The sequence below is a fragment of the Cuculus canorus genome, chromosome 6, assembly GCF_017976375.1.
Source record: "Cuculus canorus isolate bCucCan1 chromosome 6, bCucCan1.pri, whole genome shotgun sequence".
Taxonomy (NCBI): Eukaryota; Metazoa; Chordata; class Aves; order Cuculiformes; family Cuculidae; genus Cuculus; species Cuculus canorus.
The window spans coordinates 22772811-22792094 of record NC_071406.1 but is presented as its reverse complement, the minus strand read 5'-3'; the positions used below and the strand labels follow the sequence as shown (position 1 = coordinate 22792094).

Below are 19284 nucleotides of genomic sequence, written 5' to 3'. Positions count from 1 at the left end.
CTGGGCAACCTGTTCCAGTGTCTCACCACTCTCATGGTGAAGAAGTTCTCCCTAATGTCTAGTCTAAATCTGCCCCTCTTTATTTTATACCCGTTCCCCCTCGTCCTGTCACCACAAGCCTTTATGAATAGTCCCTCTCCAGTGTTCTCGTAGGCCCCTTTCAGGTACTAGAAGGTAGCTGTAAGAAATCGGAGCCTTCTCTTCTCCAGGCTGAACAAGCCCAACTCTCTCAGCCTGTCCTCGTGTGGAAGGTGCTCCAACCCTCTGATCATCTTTGTAAATGTTTTTGAATCAAATTGAAGCAAAAAGAGGATAAAACTGGCAACTGGTTAAAACAAGAAAATACAAACTTCATATGCTACTGTTATCAAGGCACGTGATTATCACTACTTGCTATACTTCAAATTTGTCAATAATCCAAAAGATATTTTGAAGTACCAGCTGTGTGTGACTGTTTTGTGCATGGCTTACTTAGCTTTCTTCTGTGGAGCATTGATGAAGGTTTCTGCAAGTCATCTTTAAAACTTATCATAGGTATGAGAAACTAAAAAGAAATAGCAACTAACTGAGAAAAGTTTTGCAACTATTTGGATTCCTTGATTGTGTATTTTTGTTATTACTTACCATAATGCAAGGTGTGTGTGTGGTTTTCCCATTTTGTCAGGATGATGACTATGATGATGATGATGATACTTATGAGACACATTTACATGGAAAATCTGTAGAAGTTTTTGATCTTCCTGAAAATGAAGATATTGATTTACCACTGGAGATGGATTCAGCACAGTCTCTTCTTAAATTTAAAGAGGTGTGGTAGCAGTTCCTTGAATGTTCTTTGTGGTGCACTGGGGAGCATCTGACCTTGTAAGATTTTGATATAATCTCTTTCATGTCCCCTTCACTGTGGCTTTGAGGGTTTTTTTCCCTCAACATTACCAATAAATGTCCCTTGAAATGTGGGTCTTCTGTACTTTTCTGATCCCAACTTTGCTGTACATATTTATGTTAAATGATCCTTTGATTTAAATTGAATTAAAAAAAGCCATTGGAAGCAGACATTAGAACCCAGCTAACACCACCTCACTGCTTGTTGTGCATTAACTAGATATGATGCTTCTCTTGGTTCTTCTTTGGCCCATTAGACTTTGCATTTATATCCTACATAGTAGAATGGCTTTAGCTGTGGGGAAGGAGAATGGAGGGGACAAGTAGCACATTCTGGATGATCTCAAGTGTTGTGGTTAGATGTTCTTCAGTAAGACAAGAAATCTACTCTCTTGCTCTGGTGCTGAGGTCTTCTGGAAAATCTCTGCATTCATAAAAGCACTTGATGCTGTAGAGAGGCATGGTTTTGGCTGGGAGAGTTTTTTTCAGGTAATCCCATTTGGGTTTTTTTAATGATGTATTTTTTTGGAAGTAATTAACTTGTAGAACCAATAGGGCAATCCAGACTGTGAATTTCAACTTAAAAGAATTAGAAAATCGCATTCCTTTTTTTCAACATTCTGACAAAGGTGCGTATTTGCTTTATTTGGGTCTGTGAAATCTAGTCAGGGATTTAGGTGGTGCAGACTTTGGCATTTAGGGGTCTGGGTGTCTTTGGAGTTTTTGGTCACTGTCGTTTTCACTCCGGGAGAGAAAAATATACTGCAAAGAAACTGTTTTAAAAGATGCTATTTGTGCATACATCAGGTTATTTTTGTAAAGGATCAGTGTTTTGCAGACGTCCCTAAGTTTGCTCTCTGGATAGGATTGATAATGTCATTGAGGAAGTTGAAAGTTCAGGCTATTGATCATATTGATCAGAGATTAGAGAAAAACTAGAGTTTTTCTAGGTTAGGAAGCATAGAAGCAGGCTATGGGATCTTTTCGTACATGAAAAGTGAGACACAAGAAATAATGAAATAACAATAGTTATCGAATAAAGGGCTTTTGCATTCCTGTGCTGTTTTCTTAAGACGTGTTAGCAATAATCTTTGCATTTGGCTTAGATGTATTCTTTATCTAATAATCCTGTGAAGATTTGTGTGGTAAAGTACAAGGCTTACTTTTTAAACAAAGTCAGTGTAGTCACTTGTAAGTGCTGATAAGTCAAAATATTTAGTTCTGTAAAATTTTTACTCGATTCTGTTGGCCGCTTCTTATCATAAGTGCTACCTTGTCATTCTCCTAGCGTATTGAAACATTATTTTAACCTACTGGCTTTTCTTAATGCATAGCAAAGAATATGAGTTTTTTAACTGTATGTGGACATGCATTGATTTTGTAGCATACAGAATAATGTATAACTTGTTTGGTTTTAACTTGAGTTCAACCTTTCTTTTAATAGAAGTTCATGATCACGTCTGTAACCAACAAATAATTAAGTTGACTTTATGCCACTATAAAAATGGTTCCAGGAACAAGGGAATTATAGACAAATACTTAAAACCAGCATTATAAGTGTCATTTTGTGTGTGCTTATCCAGTTTTTTGTTCGTTTGTTTCAGCTACAATTAAAACATGCGGTAACAATAGCTGAAGTGAATCAACTGAAGGAGAAAGTAAGTTTTCAAAGAAACTTATTACTTGATGTTGGGATTATTTTATTTTTTTTTTTTACTATGAATTTTTACCAAGAACAGGTTGAATGCAGAAGGTAGCAGCCTGTTTTAGGCCTCAGGGTCTGTGTTATGCTCACAGACGTTTCTAAGCTGAAAAGCTACGCTCAAACGTAAGTAACAAAACAAACTCAAAAAACAAATGAAAAAACCTCCAACCCCAAAATCCATCCTGTGCCGTTATGAAATGAATGAATCAGTATTACTGCTTATAGTAGAACTGAATATAGTGGAGTACTGTATGAAACAAGCTCCTAAACAAATGAGAACATTTTCAGTGGTATTGACACTTGACAGACAATGGTTTATGGATGACTTTCTGTTACCAGAAAGTTATTTTGGTCACCTTATTTCCCCTCCTTCCTCAGTCAAATTTCTGACCTGCTCTGGGGGAAGAGATTTTTTCCCAGCTTTTTTTTTTTTTTTTTTTTGTGAGTAATGATTCAATGCTTCTGCTTCCTCTGAGAAAAGATCTCCTGTTCTTTTTGTTGCTTTTTACACTGATGGAGATCTGTGCATGACCTTTTTTCTGGAAATATCTGTTGTAGGTGAGCAGCTTCTTTTATTCCATTGCCCTTCTGTGTTGCTTTGCTGAGAAATGTGTACCCTAGGACAAGTTGCAGCACATTGCTGGGGATGCGCAGCAAGTGGGGAGGGGATAGTGCTTCAGATTGCAATAATTTTGAATAACAGTATCTATTGGCGGTTTTCTCACACTCTGCAAGTGTCCAGAGCTGATTCAAAAGCAGCAATTTCCTTGGTGTAATTGGTGTCACTAAATAGCTGAAGGGGTCCCAACACTTTCCTTTGCTGATGGAATGTTTGGTGGCTTTATATATTACACCCAGGAATACCAACCGTGGATATATTATAATTTGTTAGGAAGGCTAGAGTCTTATAAAATTCCAAGGAAAATTAACTGGTCTAGTTAGTTTTATTCAACAAACTGTTAGTAACAAAGTAGTAGGATAGAAAGCTTGTCTTGTACAGGTTAAGATTCTGTATCTCCAGTTGCCTTTGAAGGTAATCAAAATAGGCCTCTTGAGACGTGTTAAGAGATGGTGAGATCTTGAACAAGTCAGCATAAGCTAACAATAAAGGTCTTATTAATCCTGTCTCTTTAAAAAGAAGCATTACTACTGAGAAAGTAGTAAAAGACTCTTGGGTTTGAGTTCTAAACTTGGATTAGCAAGGGTTGGAAGAGTTGATGCGATTTCTTTAAAAGTTCAGTGTCTTGTTTTAATATTACTGGTGAGTATTTAATTGTTATTCTTTACTTAACAAGTATAAACTTTTTTATTTCATCTTTTAGTTTAGGTTAATTCTTTAAGTATTAATCTTTTCAGTTAAAAATTGTTGAAGCAGAAAAAAATGAATGGAAACTAAGTCGAGCCCAGCTTCAGCAAAACTTAGATGAAAGCAAAGAAAAAATGAAAAAGTTAGAGACCTACTGGCTAGAGGCACAGAGTTTATGCAAAACAGTAAACGAGCATCTTAAAGAAACCCAAGAACAATGTGATGCCCTTGAAAAGAAATACAGCAAGGCTAAGAAATTACTTAAAGATTACCAACAAAAGTAAGTACCCCAAAATACCAGGTCTCTTTCTTTCTTGTATGTTTTGTACATTATGGGAAAACTGACAGCAATACCTAGGGTTAGGATTTGCTTAACATGTTCTCTCGCTGTTTGTCCGAGTTTAGGGAAGCAGTGGGCTGTACATTCTGAATCCTTCCATACCTCAAGGCACCAGTTTCTGCAGCGGTTCTCATAAAATTTTGCTCCTGCATTTGATTCTAAGCTTAGGAAAAATATTTTAATGTTTCAGTAACAACTTTTTAAAACAACTTAGTTGAGAAACTTCAGTGTATCTATACTCTGGAAGAGCTACTTGAGATTTGTTGAGGGTATTTGGCTTTACCTTTTGCTGTTTGTGCAAACCCCCCTCGCTTTGACCAACTAAAATGTTCCAGATAGGGCAGGCATTAAAGGATGTATAATAAGAGCCACATACATGTGATTCAATCCTAATTAGAAGTTATCTAAATCCGTAGGGGGAATAAAAGGAATTCTGAGGAAGATTAAGAGTTTGGGATATGTATCTAGCCCATCGAGATGGCAGCCTCAAAACAGTATCTTCAGTCTGTTAACAGGCTTGGCATTTTTAGTATAGGTGATATTGCTTATGAGATACACCTGTGTAAGACTTGAACTCTGTTGTCATGCAGTTGTGTCTATTTGTTCTACCTCTTTCCTCTTAGCTGAACAAGAGCTAATTGCAGAATACTTGTAGAAGTGTCTTGATAATACAGAACACAACTGTTTCTTTTGATAGTTACTGTAAGCATATAATTCTCTTGTCCCCAATTTCTCTACTTGGAACTTATTTTTAAAGGCAGTTTGCATGATGTTTTGCTTTGTAGTCCCCATCCAGAAATGTTACTTTTCACAGGACATTTTTGTGTTGTTTCTTCTTAAAGGTCTCCTTTCCCCTCTCTTCCCAAGCTTATCTGCATGGAAGTTCAAAAGTACATTAAGATAACTGTTAACGTTTCCATTTCCTCACTGTTCAGCAAATTCCCTTTACTCCTTTGAATGTCCCTGAAGCTTTTGCATTTTGTGTACGTGTTCTATACTTATTTTCTGGTTTTATATGTTGTTCCATCTGACTTGCCGGGAAAAAGCAGCTTTTATTTTTGTTTCCTTCTTGTAATCATTGTGTCTTTTTGTAAAATTTAGCTATTGCAATTTCTGTAGGATGAACTCAGTTGAAACTTGAAATGCAGTTTAGTTTCCTGTAAAGAATTCTACCATAACTTTTGGAAGGAAACTACTGTGTGTGCATGTATCTTTTTGGAAGAGAGCAAGATGTAATGACTGTAGTCATGCATATATATGAACACTTACAATGTATATGCAACTTGCCACCTCTAGAGGTAGAGTGATCGTTGTAACTTTGACATTACAAGATAAATGAATCAATTATACCCTACAAGTTGATTTTTTTTCCATTGTTTACTGTCAGAATGCTTTTTAGTAAATACAATTGTGTACATTTCTGTTTCATGTATTTTTCTACATATTTTTTTTTCATATATTTTTCTATATATTACCATTTCATATATAAATATATGTTTCTTTCACCAGAGAAATAGAATTTCTGAAAAAAGAAGAGGATCATTCAAGGCTGCTTGAAGAGAGAGACCGGAAATATGCAGAACAGCTGAAAATATATCAGGAAAAAGTAAAGTTGTATTATATTTTGAAACAAAGTTCTGCATTCTGGGTGTGTTGTATCTCACTTATGAATTTTAATTCTTGCAGGTTTCTGAGCTTGAAAGTAAACTAAAAGTATATGAAAGAATGCCATGTATGTTTGGAGGTGGCAGTTTATTGGAAGATAATTGTCCAAGTTCAAGCCAATATAATGAACAGTCAAAGATAAGAGAAGAAAATGAAAAAGAAACAGAATCAGTAGAAGAAAGACTAAATTCTTCAGATATGTTAATTTCTGGTAAGTAGGTTGTAGGATCTTCTTTTTGCATTTAACAAAGTCTAGAAGGAGTTACATGAGTAGTGTTTTTCTGTTAAAATAAGTTGTGTTTACTGCTCCCTATTGATTTGGTAACTGTCTGACGTGAGCCAGTGTGGATATTTTTGTTCAGGTCCCTCAACATTTTCAGTATTATATTAATACATTTCTTAAATACTGTGGGAAAGTGGAGATAGATGGAGTGATCCGTTCCTTCACCGTTCCTCAGATTCTTTATTAGTGAATCCAGTGTTAGTGGGACTAAAACACTGAGGCCCGTCAGTTTAAATGCCATAGATTTTTATGCTGTGATTTACACCAAAGCTTGTTACGATTTTTCTTTATTTGTCTTGTAATTTTATGCCCAGAATGTTATAAAATATCACGTGGTGGCTCAAAGGAGAAGCATATTTTAAACAGGTTTAGTAGATGCTTATGTACTTTGTAAAGAGTTCTATCATAAAGGACAGGGATAGGAAAGTACATTTTGGGCACAAATTCTCATCCATTTGAGAATAAAATTAATTGTATTGTGGCTTGAAAATATTATATCCTGATGGATTTTATTTTTTTTAATTGAAGAAACTGGGTAGAAATATTTAGATCACATTAATTTGAAATTGCTATCACAGTATATTAAAATATTGTAGCATTATATAAAGCAGGATTTTCATATATATATTAGTAATTAACAGAATAATTCTGACTTAACTTCTGAATATTTTTCAGGACAGTGGGTTGGAGAACAAAACTACCATGTTTTGTTTTTTTTCTTTTTAAAGAAGTATGTATTTATTGCAGATTTTGATGCTTTTGTCGGGGATACTCCCAGATTAGACACCAGTGCCCACAAAGCAAAAGCTCAGCTTGCTTTGAAAGTGAAACGCCAGCCACCTTCCCGATCAAAGCTTAAAGAATCTCTTGGGGCTGGACAAGAGACTGCAAATCTACAGGTACCCGTATTGGTAGATAATTATGCATTCAGGAGCCTGAATGTCTGTTCAGTTTTATCTGTATTAGCAATTGTAAGTGTTGTCCATGCTTCATTTAGACTGTGCCAAAACATCATGTTTTTATGCTGCATCAAGTGAAAAACTCTGTTTGGGTTCATAATATATCACATGTTCTTTGTGGCACAGTTAATTTGAAGTTAGCGAAGAAGTATGCAAGTTATATTTAAGTATTTGTTATATTCAAGTATTTGTTATATTCAAATTCTGCTTGTTGAAAGATTATGATATAGTGACAGTGGTATGTTATGAAATATGCCTACCTGTGTTAGAATTCCTTCATCTGAAACAAATTGGTCAGCAATTTCTTCAAAAGCTGAACACTTCTGAAATGCTTCATTATTACATAATCATTAATTATAATGATTTATTATTATAATCATTTAAGTCCACAAAAAGTCCACATTATAATGAGTTGGCACGTTCCTGGAAAGCAGTTGAAGAATTGAGGTGTATATAGTTGGTATATGAACGAACCTGTCATAAAGGGAGAAGACTGAACTACTTCAGTTAGGCTGAAATAGTTGCATTGAATTGGAATGGCCAGGATGTACCAGAACATTGCTGACTTGTCTAGGGGAAGATGGTTTAGGACGTGCAGACAGATCTGTGTAGCTGTAGATAAAGAAAAGCCTGTAAAAGCAGCTTCATGTAGTTTAGGTGGTATCTACAAGTGACGAAAGTTAAACTTGCTCAGTTCAGAAAATTTTGTGTGTAGCATATCCTTACATCATGGTAAAAGATCATATAGTAAATATTATATATCATGCTTATCATGAAATAACTTTTGAATTTGTTGAAGGATGAGGATTCAGAAGATACTATTCTCAACAGAGAACTTTCCACTGTGTGCCTAACAAAGACCTTAGAAACGAGTGAAAAATTAACTCTCCCACGGCTGCATGACATAGATCAAAAGAGTGAAAAGCCTGAACAAACAGAAAGCACAGAAAGTCCTCTAGAGTCAAGTCCTTCTGCTTCCACACAGTCTTCTCCGGTACACAAACCAAACAATGACAACAGCTCAACCACTACTCGTTCACCACCTCCTGAGGACATGGCTCTAAATTCTCCTCAAGGGTATCCCAAGAGCATTAAGCAAAGGGACGCAAGAGGGAAAGGGAAAGAGGCCAAGGGTAAGACTTAAGAGTGTATTATTATTTTAATCCTTCAGAGTTAAAGTATTATAGATTTTAGATATAAATTAATATTCAACAGTAAACTACTTTGAGGGAAAATTAATTGACTACAAAACTAACTATTTGTTCTAAGACCACTTGGTAACTCGTTGGAAAAATTTGAAGTTAGCAAAAATGTATGCAAGTTTGTTCTGTGCTGTTTTTACTTACTGAAATATTTTGATACAGCAGTAGTATGTTCTGAAATGTACTTACCTATCAAAATTTGTTAATCTGCAACAAGCTAATTACCAAATTTCTTCAAAAACTAAACATCTCTAAAATAGTTTATAGCACCAAGAATCTAAAAGGTGCCTGCAGAATAAATACTGTTTTATTTATAGAAAGGAATAGGTCTGACTCAGTTTGGTAAACCTATAAATCTAGAGAGCCTATATGGTTTCCTTGACATAGGCAAGAGGAGAGCTAAGTTATTGACTGTGGATAATCCGTAAAGGACCTAACAAATTTCTACAGAACAGTAGTGGCAATGTATCAAACAGTAAGTTTGACTGATTTAGTATCAGCTTTGTGCTTCCAGATGTTGTCCGGGCGCTTAAACGAGATACAAATTCTGAATGTTATGGGAATACTGCATTAATCATCTTGCCCTCTTTAGGAAATTTCTCACTAGAAGAAGGTTAAAGGTGTTACTATCAACCTACTCACTACTAATCATCGTTAGATAGATATATTTGGCACTTTTTAACTGATCCCTTTTATTCATAAGAAAAGCAAGTCTCTACTCCAGCTTCTGGTTGGTTGGTTGGTTTTTTAAAAAAATCTTATCAAAATGAGTACCAAATATAAAAGTGATTTTGCTATCTTTTCTACAACTTTTTTTGTGGTGGCTGAAGCACTGGCAGTGCTACCTATTGTTTAATTAAAATAATCCTTTCTATTACCTTCCTATCCATCCATTTATCAGTCTGCATTTCAACTTATTGTACTGCATTTTACAAATTGCCTCATTTGTTAAAGTATTACCTCTGAAGAGAGAGGTGGAAACAAATGCAAATATTAAAATTAATTCTCCTAATTTTGTATTTACACTAACAGGTAGTTTAACTGGTAGTTATAATTTATTGATGTAACATGTCTAGAAAGAGCAATTAACTAATTATATAAAGTTCTGATGTTGATCAGAAACTAGTAGAAAAAAATTCGGGGGGGGGGGGGGGGAGGGGGGGGGAAGAAAAAGAAGAAACCCCCCTGACTATTCAGCAGGCAAACTTTGAGATAACCATTATACGTTTCAGGAAGGATTATTAGCTATGGGGTGGTGGGGAGGTGTCCACAATTTTGTGTAGTAAACATGACTTTTGCTTTTTATGATACTTGAAGGCATTTATCTATATTACATCATGTCAGGAGTTGTCTTGGAGGCAGAGCTTAAAAACTGCTCTGTCTCACAAAAAGAAGGCTGCACCTCTTTCATGGTGAGCTTAGTTGTGAAACACCTGATTTGCAATATGAAACATATTTCAGTTACTTAAAAAAAAAATCTAGTAGCCTAAGAATTTAAAAGGAAGTACATTCAGGACTTGCAGTAATCTGTCAAAATCCATGGAAAAAAGGGGTAGTGTGATGCTGAATTTTGTCACTTCATTTCTCTTAATTGAGCACTTGGAATTGAACATACTCCCTCTGGTGAAAAGTGGGATCCTAGCAGGTTGTATTCCAGTGTTGAAAGTACCACAGTCTTAGAAGAGCTTCAAATTCCCAATTGTTTCTTTAGAATATTCACAGTTTGTATACTGATCCCAAGAAACTCAGCTTGTTAGGATCTGTCTGCTCTCCAGGTGCTGAGTATCATGTTGGTTGGGCACGCTTTCTAGAGCTTGCATACATAGCCCGTGTTCCAAGTAGCTGGCCTGGACAAGCTACTGAACCAGAAAAAATGCAAAAGAAACATCTTAAAATACTTCAGATGTAATAAAAGACAATTAAATGATGTATTTACTCAACTATTGCTTTAAAATTGAATTTCTTTCATGTACATTATACTGATTATCTAGTTGGTGTATTTTGAAGTTGACATTTTGCAAAAGAAAAGTGATTTTTCTAAACCTATCTTAAACAGTCTTTTGTTTCTGATTCATTGAAGCAAAATACTGTTTTGAGTTTTATCTTCCTGTAAACAGTATAGAATTACTGTTGCCATTTTTCAGTGATACAGCACAGACAGAACTTCCAAGTGGGAAGTTGCCACAGAGAATAACTTAAGTTGATATGGCTATAATATTTTCAGCTAATATCTACATGTGTGGATGTGCATTTTAATGCTGTTACATAGATTTTAGTATCTTTCTTACTTAGAAGTATCATCATAAGGACTTGAAACTTGCAAGTATTTTTAGAAGAACATTTTTATTTTCCACCCCTCTATGAAAAGCAGAAGAAAAGAAAAATGAAGACAAGACAGTAGAAACAAATGAAGGAACATCAGCAGGGAAGTCCAAGAGGAGATTTCCAGATTTTGGGTAAGATTTTACTTATGTTCATTTTGAAATAAATGGTTTTCAGTGTTACTTTTGAATAATATGTTCTCCAAATAAAAAAATGTTGAGGAAATCCAGTAATACTACTTTATAGCAACACCACTGGACAGAGTATTTTTCATATTGAATTTGTAATGTTGCATTCATGTTTCTAACACGTTTTGATTTTACTTATTTGTACTTTTTTTCACCCAAATAATTTCTTGGGGTTCTATAATTTTCATCTGAATGCACAATTTCTCTGTGAAGTAAATTGCAAAGCCATTTGTAAATTTATGCCAAAATATTTTTGGAACCTAGACTCCAGTGTTATGTTCTGCTGGTATTGCAGTTTAAAATAGATACCCGTCTTGCTGCAACTTCTTCTACAGTAGAGGTGTTGTTACGTAGGGTTTGGCTCTGGTAGCTGCTTACTGAACTGTTCCTCGGAGGCGGGCCTCAGTAATGAGTGGATTTCTGAATTTCATTTTGATGATGAGATTGGTGTAAACCAAAATTGCAAGCTGCGTATTATCTGGAAATGCAGTCTGGTAACCGAACTCTGGGGATTTGAGAGAAGAGTTGCTACATTTTGCAATAAGCCTTGCTTCTTTGCAGCAAGGTATAAAGCTTGTTGAAGCTAGCTGATGTCAAAAACTCAAGACTGGTACTGCAACAAATAAATCATAGTATATAACATAAAAACAATAATGTATTTGACACACAGATAAAGTAGTTGGTGACTTAGTTTGTCACTCTGCTTTAAATATGCACATTTATAGCAGTAAAACCAGTGTTCTTCCTCTTGGTTGTATCCACTATATGCTAAGTTTCTATAGACATTTTCTGTGTTTATTTTGATTATTTGTGGTCTTTGAGAGATACTTTCATAATTCTCTCATTGTTTTAAATAAAACATGAATAACTCCTTTTTTAATTGCATACGTAATCTGCAAAATCATGCCCTGTGTAACAACATAAATACAGCTTTTTGTAACTGTTGAAATCAATGTAAAAGTTAGCTTGCTGATGAAAAAAGAAATGTGGCTCTGTGTAAATGTAAACGCCTTATGAAAATTGTGTTTTTTTCACTTTAGTGGGTTGCGGAAATCTGGGGGCAAGGGCAAGAAACTAGAAAAAGAAAATCTAAGAGGTTCTCTGGATAGCAGGTAGTTGTTTTGTTTTGTTTGTTTAATGTGTTGCATTCCTAAAATTTTTAACCTATGAATTTCTCTAAAACTGTCATTACTGTTTGACCTTAAAGTACATTCAAATATAACAGTGGCAAAATTCTGTGAAGATTAGTATAATGAGGTGGATATGAGCTTCTAATCTCATGAAATAATAGAACTATGTAGAGTGGTATGGAGGAAACCGTAAAGCAGGGTTACATTTTAAAGTGGCTTGATTAACATGTTGTACCCTGTCCTAAATATAGAAACTATATTTTGCTTAGGAATGTGAATGTTGAATAAATTAAATTAGCAGATTATTTGAAACTGTTACATTGTTGTATAAAATACTGCAAAAGCTCTTAAATTTGTGTTATTTAATAATGCAAATTATTTTGTGTGGATATCTAAAGGCAAGTAGCAGGTTTCATTTTAAAAATCAATTGTGCTGTGAAATGGGGAAAAATGAGTGATATGTGTTTCGAGTTTGTTGTTTTGGGGAGCAGGGAGGATTATTTGTTATTGTTGTTTAAACACAATGTAATCTACTTGTTTCAGAGGTTCCCGAGAACTGTTGGATGACGCTGGCAACAACCTGTCAGCATCAGATTCAGATTCCCCTGTTCCTACTTGCATGCCTTTCTCTTGGTTTGGCGACAGTCACAAAGAGCATCCGATTTCTAGTAGCAGCCTGCACGTTACTCAGAGCGGGCAGGACAGTTGTGAACACGGTCAAGAGAAGAACAGAAGCAAGGTAAAGATGACTAATTTGTGCTTTGAATATTTAAGTATTACATCTTGATAAAGTAAAAACATCAATGCTGTACTGTGTGGAAGCTTGATGGCATAGACCTTGATCTCATCACCTTAACAAATATGGCTGCAGAAGTTTGAGACTTTACAGCCCTCACAACAGGGACTGAGTGTTCCCATTCCTTTCTGTTCAGTTTAAGCATACTAGAGACTATTTGGGCTGAACTAGCATCTAAGGACTGATCACAGGGTATGTTTCTTCAGTTGTTTGTAATGCTAAAAGTAATGATAACTTTAGGATAGTATAGTTTTAAAAGCCAAATCTGTTTCCCTGTCTCATACAGTCTGATACTTGGGGAAGTGTACATAAATAGAGGTCAGCTTCCCAGGCAGTTGGGCAGCCTGTCCTTACAATGCTGGTATGTAGAGGTGGAAAACCAGACACGTGGATGAAGATAACATCATGTTTTTCATTAAAAATTTAGTATTGAAAGCCAAGAGACGCATCTGTATAACACACTCACTTCTAGAAAGGTGCTTCTGAGTAACTAATAATGTGAAGCCTTTTAACCAGATCTTAAGAGTGAGACTACACAGTTCAGTCTATAACCATAAACCTACCATCTTTACAGTTTTAACTGTTTGAAAGAAGTAGTTGCAAACCCCAAGAACTTTAACAAGACCTTCAATAATGTCCTGTTTTCTAGTTTTGTTCACCTGTTAACAGTATTAGGGTTAAAGTTTATGTGAAAGAAATGCCCTTTTGCGCTGTGTAAATATTCTGTTAAAACCTATTTCAGTGTAAGACTTTTATTAACAGTCTTACTGACCTACCTTCATTCTTGTTGCCTTTGGATTTTGTCAGATTCAAAATTGTAGCTGTTTGTGTTAGCTCATGGGCTAGGCTTATTCTTAAGTTTCACACTTTTTCTTTTCACTTTGGTTGTCTAAAATATCCTTTCACTTTTTCCTTTTGCTCTGTGATATTAGCGACAAATGAGTTGTGAATCTGGAAGAGAAATTTGGTAGGTTGTAATCTGGGAAGACAGTGGTATTTTGCATAGATGGCAGATAACAAGTTGGCTTTCCATGTTTCCAGGTGCTTATTGCACTAAAATTCTATTGTTATACATTTTTAAGTTACTTTCTGTTTTCTCAGTGTGCATTTACAGCGGGTATTACAGGATTAAGCTGTCTACATATGTACTTTGTAAAAAAATACAGAAAGTGGTTTTAAAACCATACAATACCTTACTATTACACAGGAACTTAAGTTGGAACTTCTCAAGCTCTTAAGTAGACCTACATTATACAGAACAGCATCCTGTGTGTCAGACTTGTGTATTTACAGCTTCTGCATTGTTTACTTCTGTTGAAGCCCAGAGTGGCCAAAACATGTTTCTGTAAATAACCCAAGGATTTGGGGACTGCAAATCTGTGTTGAAGGTAATATGCATACACTTTGGCACAGTTTTTGATTAAATGGGAGCTCAGGGTTGATCTTGTAATAGGCTAGCAAACCTATCAAGAGATGTTTTCTGTGTAGATAAACCTTCAGTTCAGCTGAACATTTTAGCTTTCAAAGTCATTGGTTCAGAGGAACTTGTTCTTCCCCTCTTCGTTCCTCCTTTCTGTCTGAATCAAATATTTTTTTCTGAGCATAGTAGAAGTCCCATTGCTGCATTTCTACTGTAAGCACCCATAATGTGCTTAAGCACCCCTTAATGTGTTTATATAGACATTTTTTGGCAGTCAGAAAGGTATAGATCTTACCAGATTGGTTGCTGTCTTCCTTTCCACATTGCGCTGAAATAATAACTTTGTTTTCTTGTTATTGTATACTTCATCTGAGTTGATTATCACTTCAACTTTCCAGCTGGTTTCTGGCCTGCTGGGGTTTTTTTTGTTGCCTTCTTATGGTCCAGTATGTAATTGCTACTTGCTGTTGGTTTTGTCAGAGCCAGTTGCAAAACAGCAGCTGGAAGAATACACAGGTCTTCAACTATACGCCTGCTTTGTCAAACAGTTAGAAAGCTTTTACCCTGTTAAAGAACAGATGCTCATATATTAATTGATCCTAAAATCATACTCAGCCTCTCGGAATTCAGGCTGGTTTTACTTTGGAATGTTTGGAGTCTTTTATAAAAACAGTAGCTACTCCTTGGAATGGCTGATCTGTGTAGTTGTTATTGTCATGCAAACTTAATGAGTGAGGCTTTGTCTGGTAAACCTCACTATAAAAAAAAAAACATTAAAACTGAGAAAGAAATGCACTTGACCACTCAGCAGTGAATCGTGTTGCTAAAATGATATAACAGCAGGACAGAATCATCGTCTTAGAATTCAAGGAAGGAATACTCCTTTCTGTTGATGTCAGCTCCATTGCTCTTGCTTCTGTAGTATCCCATATGTTCAGATGAAAGCATTTCTTAAAGAGCAAGTAAAAGCAGAAACACTAAAATGAGAACTTTTGTCATGTGAAAATCTCATAACTATTCTGTGGAATTGTTCACATTGTGCATAGTTTCTGTAGTTGTGTTTTAATATTAATGATGTAAGGAATGTAATTATATTTTAACTGTTTTCTGTTTCTGCAAAATTTGCCTCAAAATTACTTCACCTAGAGGGATTTTGTTTTCTTAAAATGATACTGAACTTATAATTTGGCAAAGTAATGAATCAACTTCTTGTTTCTTGTGAAAACTAGAAACACAGAACTAAAATCCTGTGATCTGAGTGTGTGCAGACTTACGGGATTTCTAGATTACACAGTTCTTAAATTAGTCCTTTTACATAAGATGCCCCTTGATTTTGTCCCATTCTCTGCTACAATCCAAAAACATACATGGTGTTCATATTTATTATTTTACTAGTGTTATTTAGATTCTGTAGCTTGTATGCTGTGTTTTGTTTTCGTTGCAAGAACACTGTTGTAAACTCTTTATATCCTAGTGCCTTAAATCTTAGGAAGCGTATCTATAAAACTTCTTCCTCTGTGTTCTTAGAACCACAGAATCGTAGAATCATTAAGGTTGGAAAAGATCTAAGATCACTGAGTCCAACCATCAGCCCAGCACCACCGTGCCTACTAAAGCATGTCCCAAAATACCACGGTTACATACTTTTTGAACACCTCCCAGAATTGTGAGTCCACCACTTCCCTGGGCAGCCTGTTCCAATGCTTCACTACTCTTCCAATAAAGAAATTTTTCCTGATATCCTCCTCTGGTGCAGCTTGAGGCCATTTCCTCTCATCCTAATGCTTGTTACGTGGGAAAAGAAACCAGTACCCACCTCACCACAACCTCCTTTTTAGGTAGTTGTAGAGAGTGACAAGGTCTCCCCTCAGCCTCTTCGAGTATCAGAAATCTTTGTAACTGGCTCTAAACCCTTACAAGGAAATTACTACTGCTTCAAACTGAATAGGAGCAGGGAAGAGAGGAAAACAAGACAGCAGGTGCTGAGGTGCCTTACTTTTGTTTCCTTCATGTCTTTTCTAAGGTCTCATTAAATATTTTGCTCGAATATCATCCTGTCTTTTTTTTTCTTTATGTATATTTTCTTTCTGACTTGTTCTTGATTGCTCTGCAAAGGTAGAAAGAATAAACGAGGTTGTTAAAAGAAAACTTCGTAAATACATTTTCAGGGTGAGTTGAAATTATTTTGAGAATAGGTTGATGGACAAAGTATTCTGTTTTCTTGGTAATACTTCTCACATCTGAAAGACTGAGGAAGTCCCTAAAATACAATGTAATTAATAAAATAATCTACATGGTAAATAGGACATCATTTTTCAGTCATGTACAGTATCACATTCCCTGAGAAGGTAGCAGGAAAACTTAAGTTGTGGTTTGGGGTTTCTTTTGTTTGTTGGGTTGTGATTGTGGTTGTTTTTTTCCTTGTGGGATATTTTTTTTCCTTTTTTTTTTTTTTCTTTTAAGACTGGATATGCATATTAGCAGTTTAGGGTAAAAGGGAGTACAAAGATGAAGTATACATCCCCAAAACAAAGTCAGAATAATCTAGAAAATTTACAGTTCAGTTTAAACTGAATCTGGAACATGAATACAAAAATGCTCAATGAAGACAACTGCAAATGCATAAGGAGCATAAGTCACTGAACAAAAATGTCTTTAACACCAGTTTAACTTAGGATCTCAGATTATTTATGCGTGTAGGGTATTTATGCGTGTAGGGATGTGGTACGGACGGCATCCTTACAAAGTATAATCAGTTGATTAGAGGCACAGAGAAAATAATGGTAACTAAGTACTTACTGTTTGTAGGCAACAAAGTAGTGCTGAGAAATAAATTTTAGAAAGGCGAATAAATTAATTTCAGAGAATTTTTAAAATAATATACTGAAGCTTTCAAACTGCATAATTACTAAAGGTGTGCAATGTTAAACCAGTTCTCATAAAGTCATCTGAGTAATTGTTTAACTTCAAAAATGTTCAGCTTTATTATAGACATTTTACAATATTTAGTATTTTAACTGTAAAGATTTTTACATAGCTGGATACAGTTCATTTATTATAAAAATGATGTTTTCTATTTTAATCTATATGATATAGAATTATTAAAGATTATATATGTATTAATTATATATTATATATAATTACTAAAATTATTATGCATATTATGTATATAATTTATATTTTAATTTTAAAAAGATATTTTATATATCTGGTACTTTTCATATCAATGTAATTTGAGGCACAGAATCGTGTAATCAACAAATGCAGCTACTTCAAAATTGAATCATAGAATAATTTGGGTGGGAAGGGACCTTTAAACATCATGTAGACCACGCCCCCTGCAATAAACAGGGACATTTTTATACAGATTGGGTTGCTCAGAGCCCCATCCAACCTGACCTTGATTGTTTCCAGGGATGGAGCATCCATCCCCATTCTGGGCAGCCTGTTCCAGTGTTTCACCACCCTGTTAAAATGAACAGCAATGCTATACAGTATATTAAATAAGAATTTACATTTTTGGGAAAGCTTATCCATAGGCAAGGTCTGTATTCTCTACTCATGAACTAATTGAAACCCTGATCTGCAAACTGCCAGAAGCAATTTGCTATTCCAGTTCTCAGTGTATGTCAGGTAAAGACACCCTATTTGTTGCACCATCTACAACACTCGTTCTGTATTGGGCAACTATGAAGTCTAAACCTTAATTCTCATTTTGAGAAACTTTATAACTCCAGAGAATAACTCTGGGGCACTCCAGAGAATCTTAATGACCATAAGCAATTAGGACTTTGACTTTTTCACCCACAGAACAGCACCTTCTGAAGCATAGCACTTGTATAGGTTTTGGTTGAATACAAACTCAGCATGAATAATTTGTCCAACTGTATCTTAAATTGCTTCTCCCCAAGTGTGCTGTGCCTGATGAAAGAGTAACTGCATTTATTTCCTTGTGTACTTTAACATCATTTCAGGTTATAACTGATTTTCCACACAAGGTGCTCTTATTGGAGATACTGCTTTTAATTTGTTGTTGTGCTTTTCAATTCAGAAGTTTAACAAATGTAATTCAGATGCTTGATGTAGTGATTGCATTTCATATGTGATCTAAAGATAACCGAGTCATAGTTGTTTTTCTTACCAAAAATCAAAATTATGAGAATGTCACCTTATGACCTGCTTTTCCAAGGAGTGAGTTAATAAAACATTATTTCCACTTGTTTGCAGAGTAGAATTGTCATAGATGATACATACCATAGCAAGCCAAGTTGTGAACTTTCAGGGTTAGTGGCAGAACCAAATCTGTCAGGTCGTTCACACACTTTAACCTTCTCTTCAAATGAGGTGAGTTTCAAAGTGTGTATATGTGTCTTGTTGATGTTATTGTTCACACTACGGCATGTTTAATAGAAACAGATTTGTGTAATGTGATACTAGATGGCTGGTTCCATATTTTAATATTGAAGAGCACTGTAAAAAATCCTAAGCTGTTACTGAACTAAAGATATGGACTAGTAGATGCTGTGTTAGCCTTTGTGTTCTAATCATAAGAAATGGAATGAACTCTCTCTGATCGAATTGCAGTTTTTAATTTTAAATACAACACCTTTCTGTTCCACTAATTTAAAACAATTTCCTGGGTGAATGAAAACTGCAGTATTTTTCACCTGGCTTTCATATCAATGCAGGCGTGTCTTACTATAAAATTGAATCTAAAATTAAAAACCAAACAAAAAAAAACAAACCAACCCCAAACCAGTAAAGTAGTGGTTCTGATATGTAGTTAGAAACTTCATACCTGAAAGTCAGTGTTCATTCCTTTGGAGAACTAAATCCTGTGCCTACAGGTGAAACCTGAGAATCTGCACTGTGGTAACATTCCAAGGTATTGTCATGCTCAGTGTTTGATTGATATTTTATAAATAAAATCCTTTACAGACTAGGAGACATCATTAAAAGCTGAACAAAGTCATCTTCCAGATATAAGTTATGAGGACTATCTAAACCAATAGTAATAAAGTTTGAAGAAAAAAATTAAATGTGGTTCATGAATGTGGAGGTTTGTTAAACCAGGCTGGTGAAA

General features: G+C 35.2%; 1 protein-coding gene across 6 annotated transcripts in view; it reads left to right on the top strand.

Moving 5' to 3' along the window:
- Nucleotides 1–19284, top strand: part of LOC104054566 (neurabin-1) — a 42293-nt gene that overhangs the window by 16165 nt on the left and 6844 nt on the right. For 3 of the 6 annotated variants that reach the window (XM_054069573.1, XM_054069574.1, XM_054069575.1), the window contains exons 7-17: nt 665–808; nt 2490–2543; nt 3947–4176; nt 5746–5842; nt 5923–6112; nt 6932–7083; nt 7943–8276; nt 10714–10801; nt 11896–11967; nt 12529–12724; nt 18429–18545. In XM_054069573.1, coding sequence (XP_053925548.1) covers nt 665–808; nt 2490–2543; nt 3947–4176; nt 5746–5842; nt 5923–6112; nt 6932–7083; nt 7943–8276; nt 10714–10801; nt 11896–11967; nt 12529–12724; nt 18429–18545 — 1674 coding nt within the window. The remainder of the gene's footprint in view (nt 1–664; nt 809–2489; nt 2544–3946; nt 4177–5745; nt 5843–5922; nt 6113–6931; nt 7084–7942; nt 8277–10713; nt 10802–11895; nt 11968–12528; nt 12725–18428; nt 18546–19284) is intronic. The other 3 variants (XM_054069577.1, XM_054069579.1, XM_054069578.1) reach the window with 3 other exon arrangements.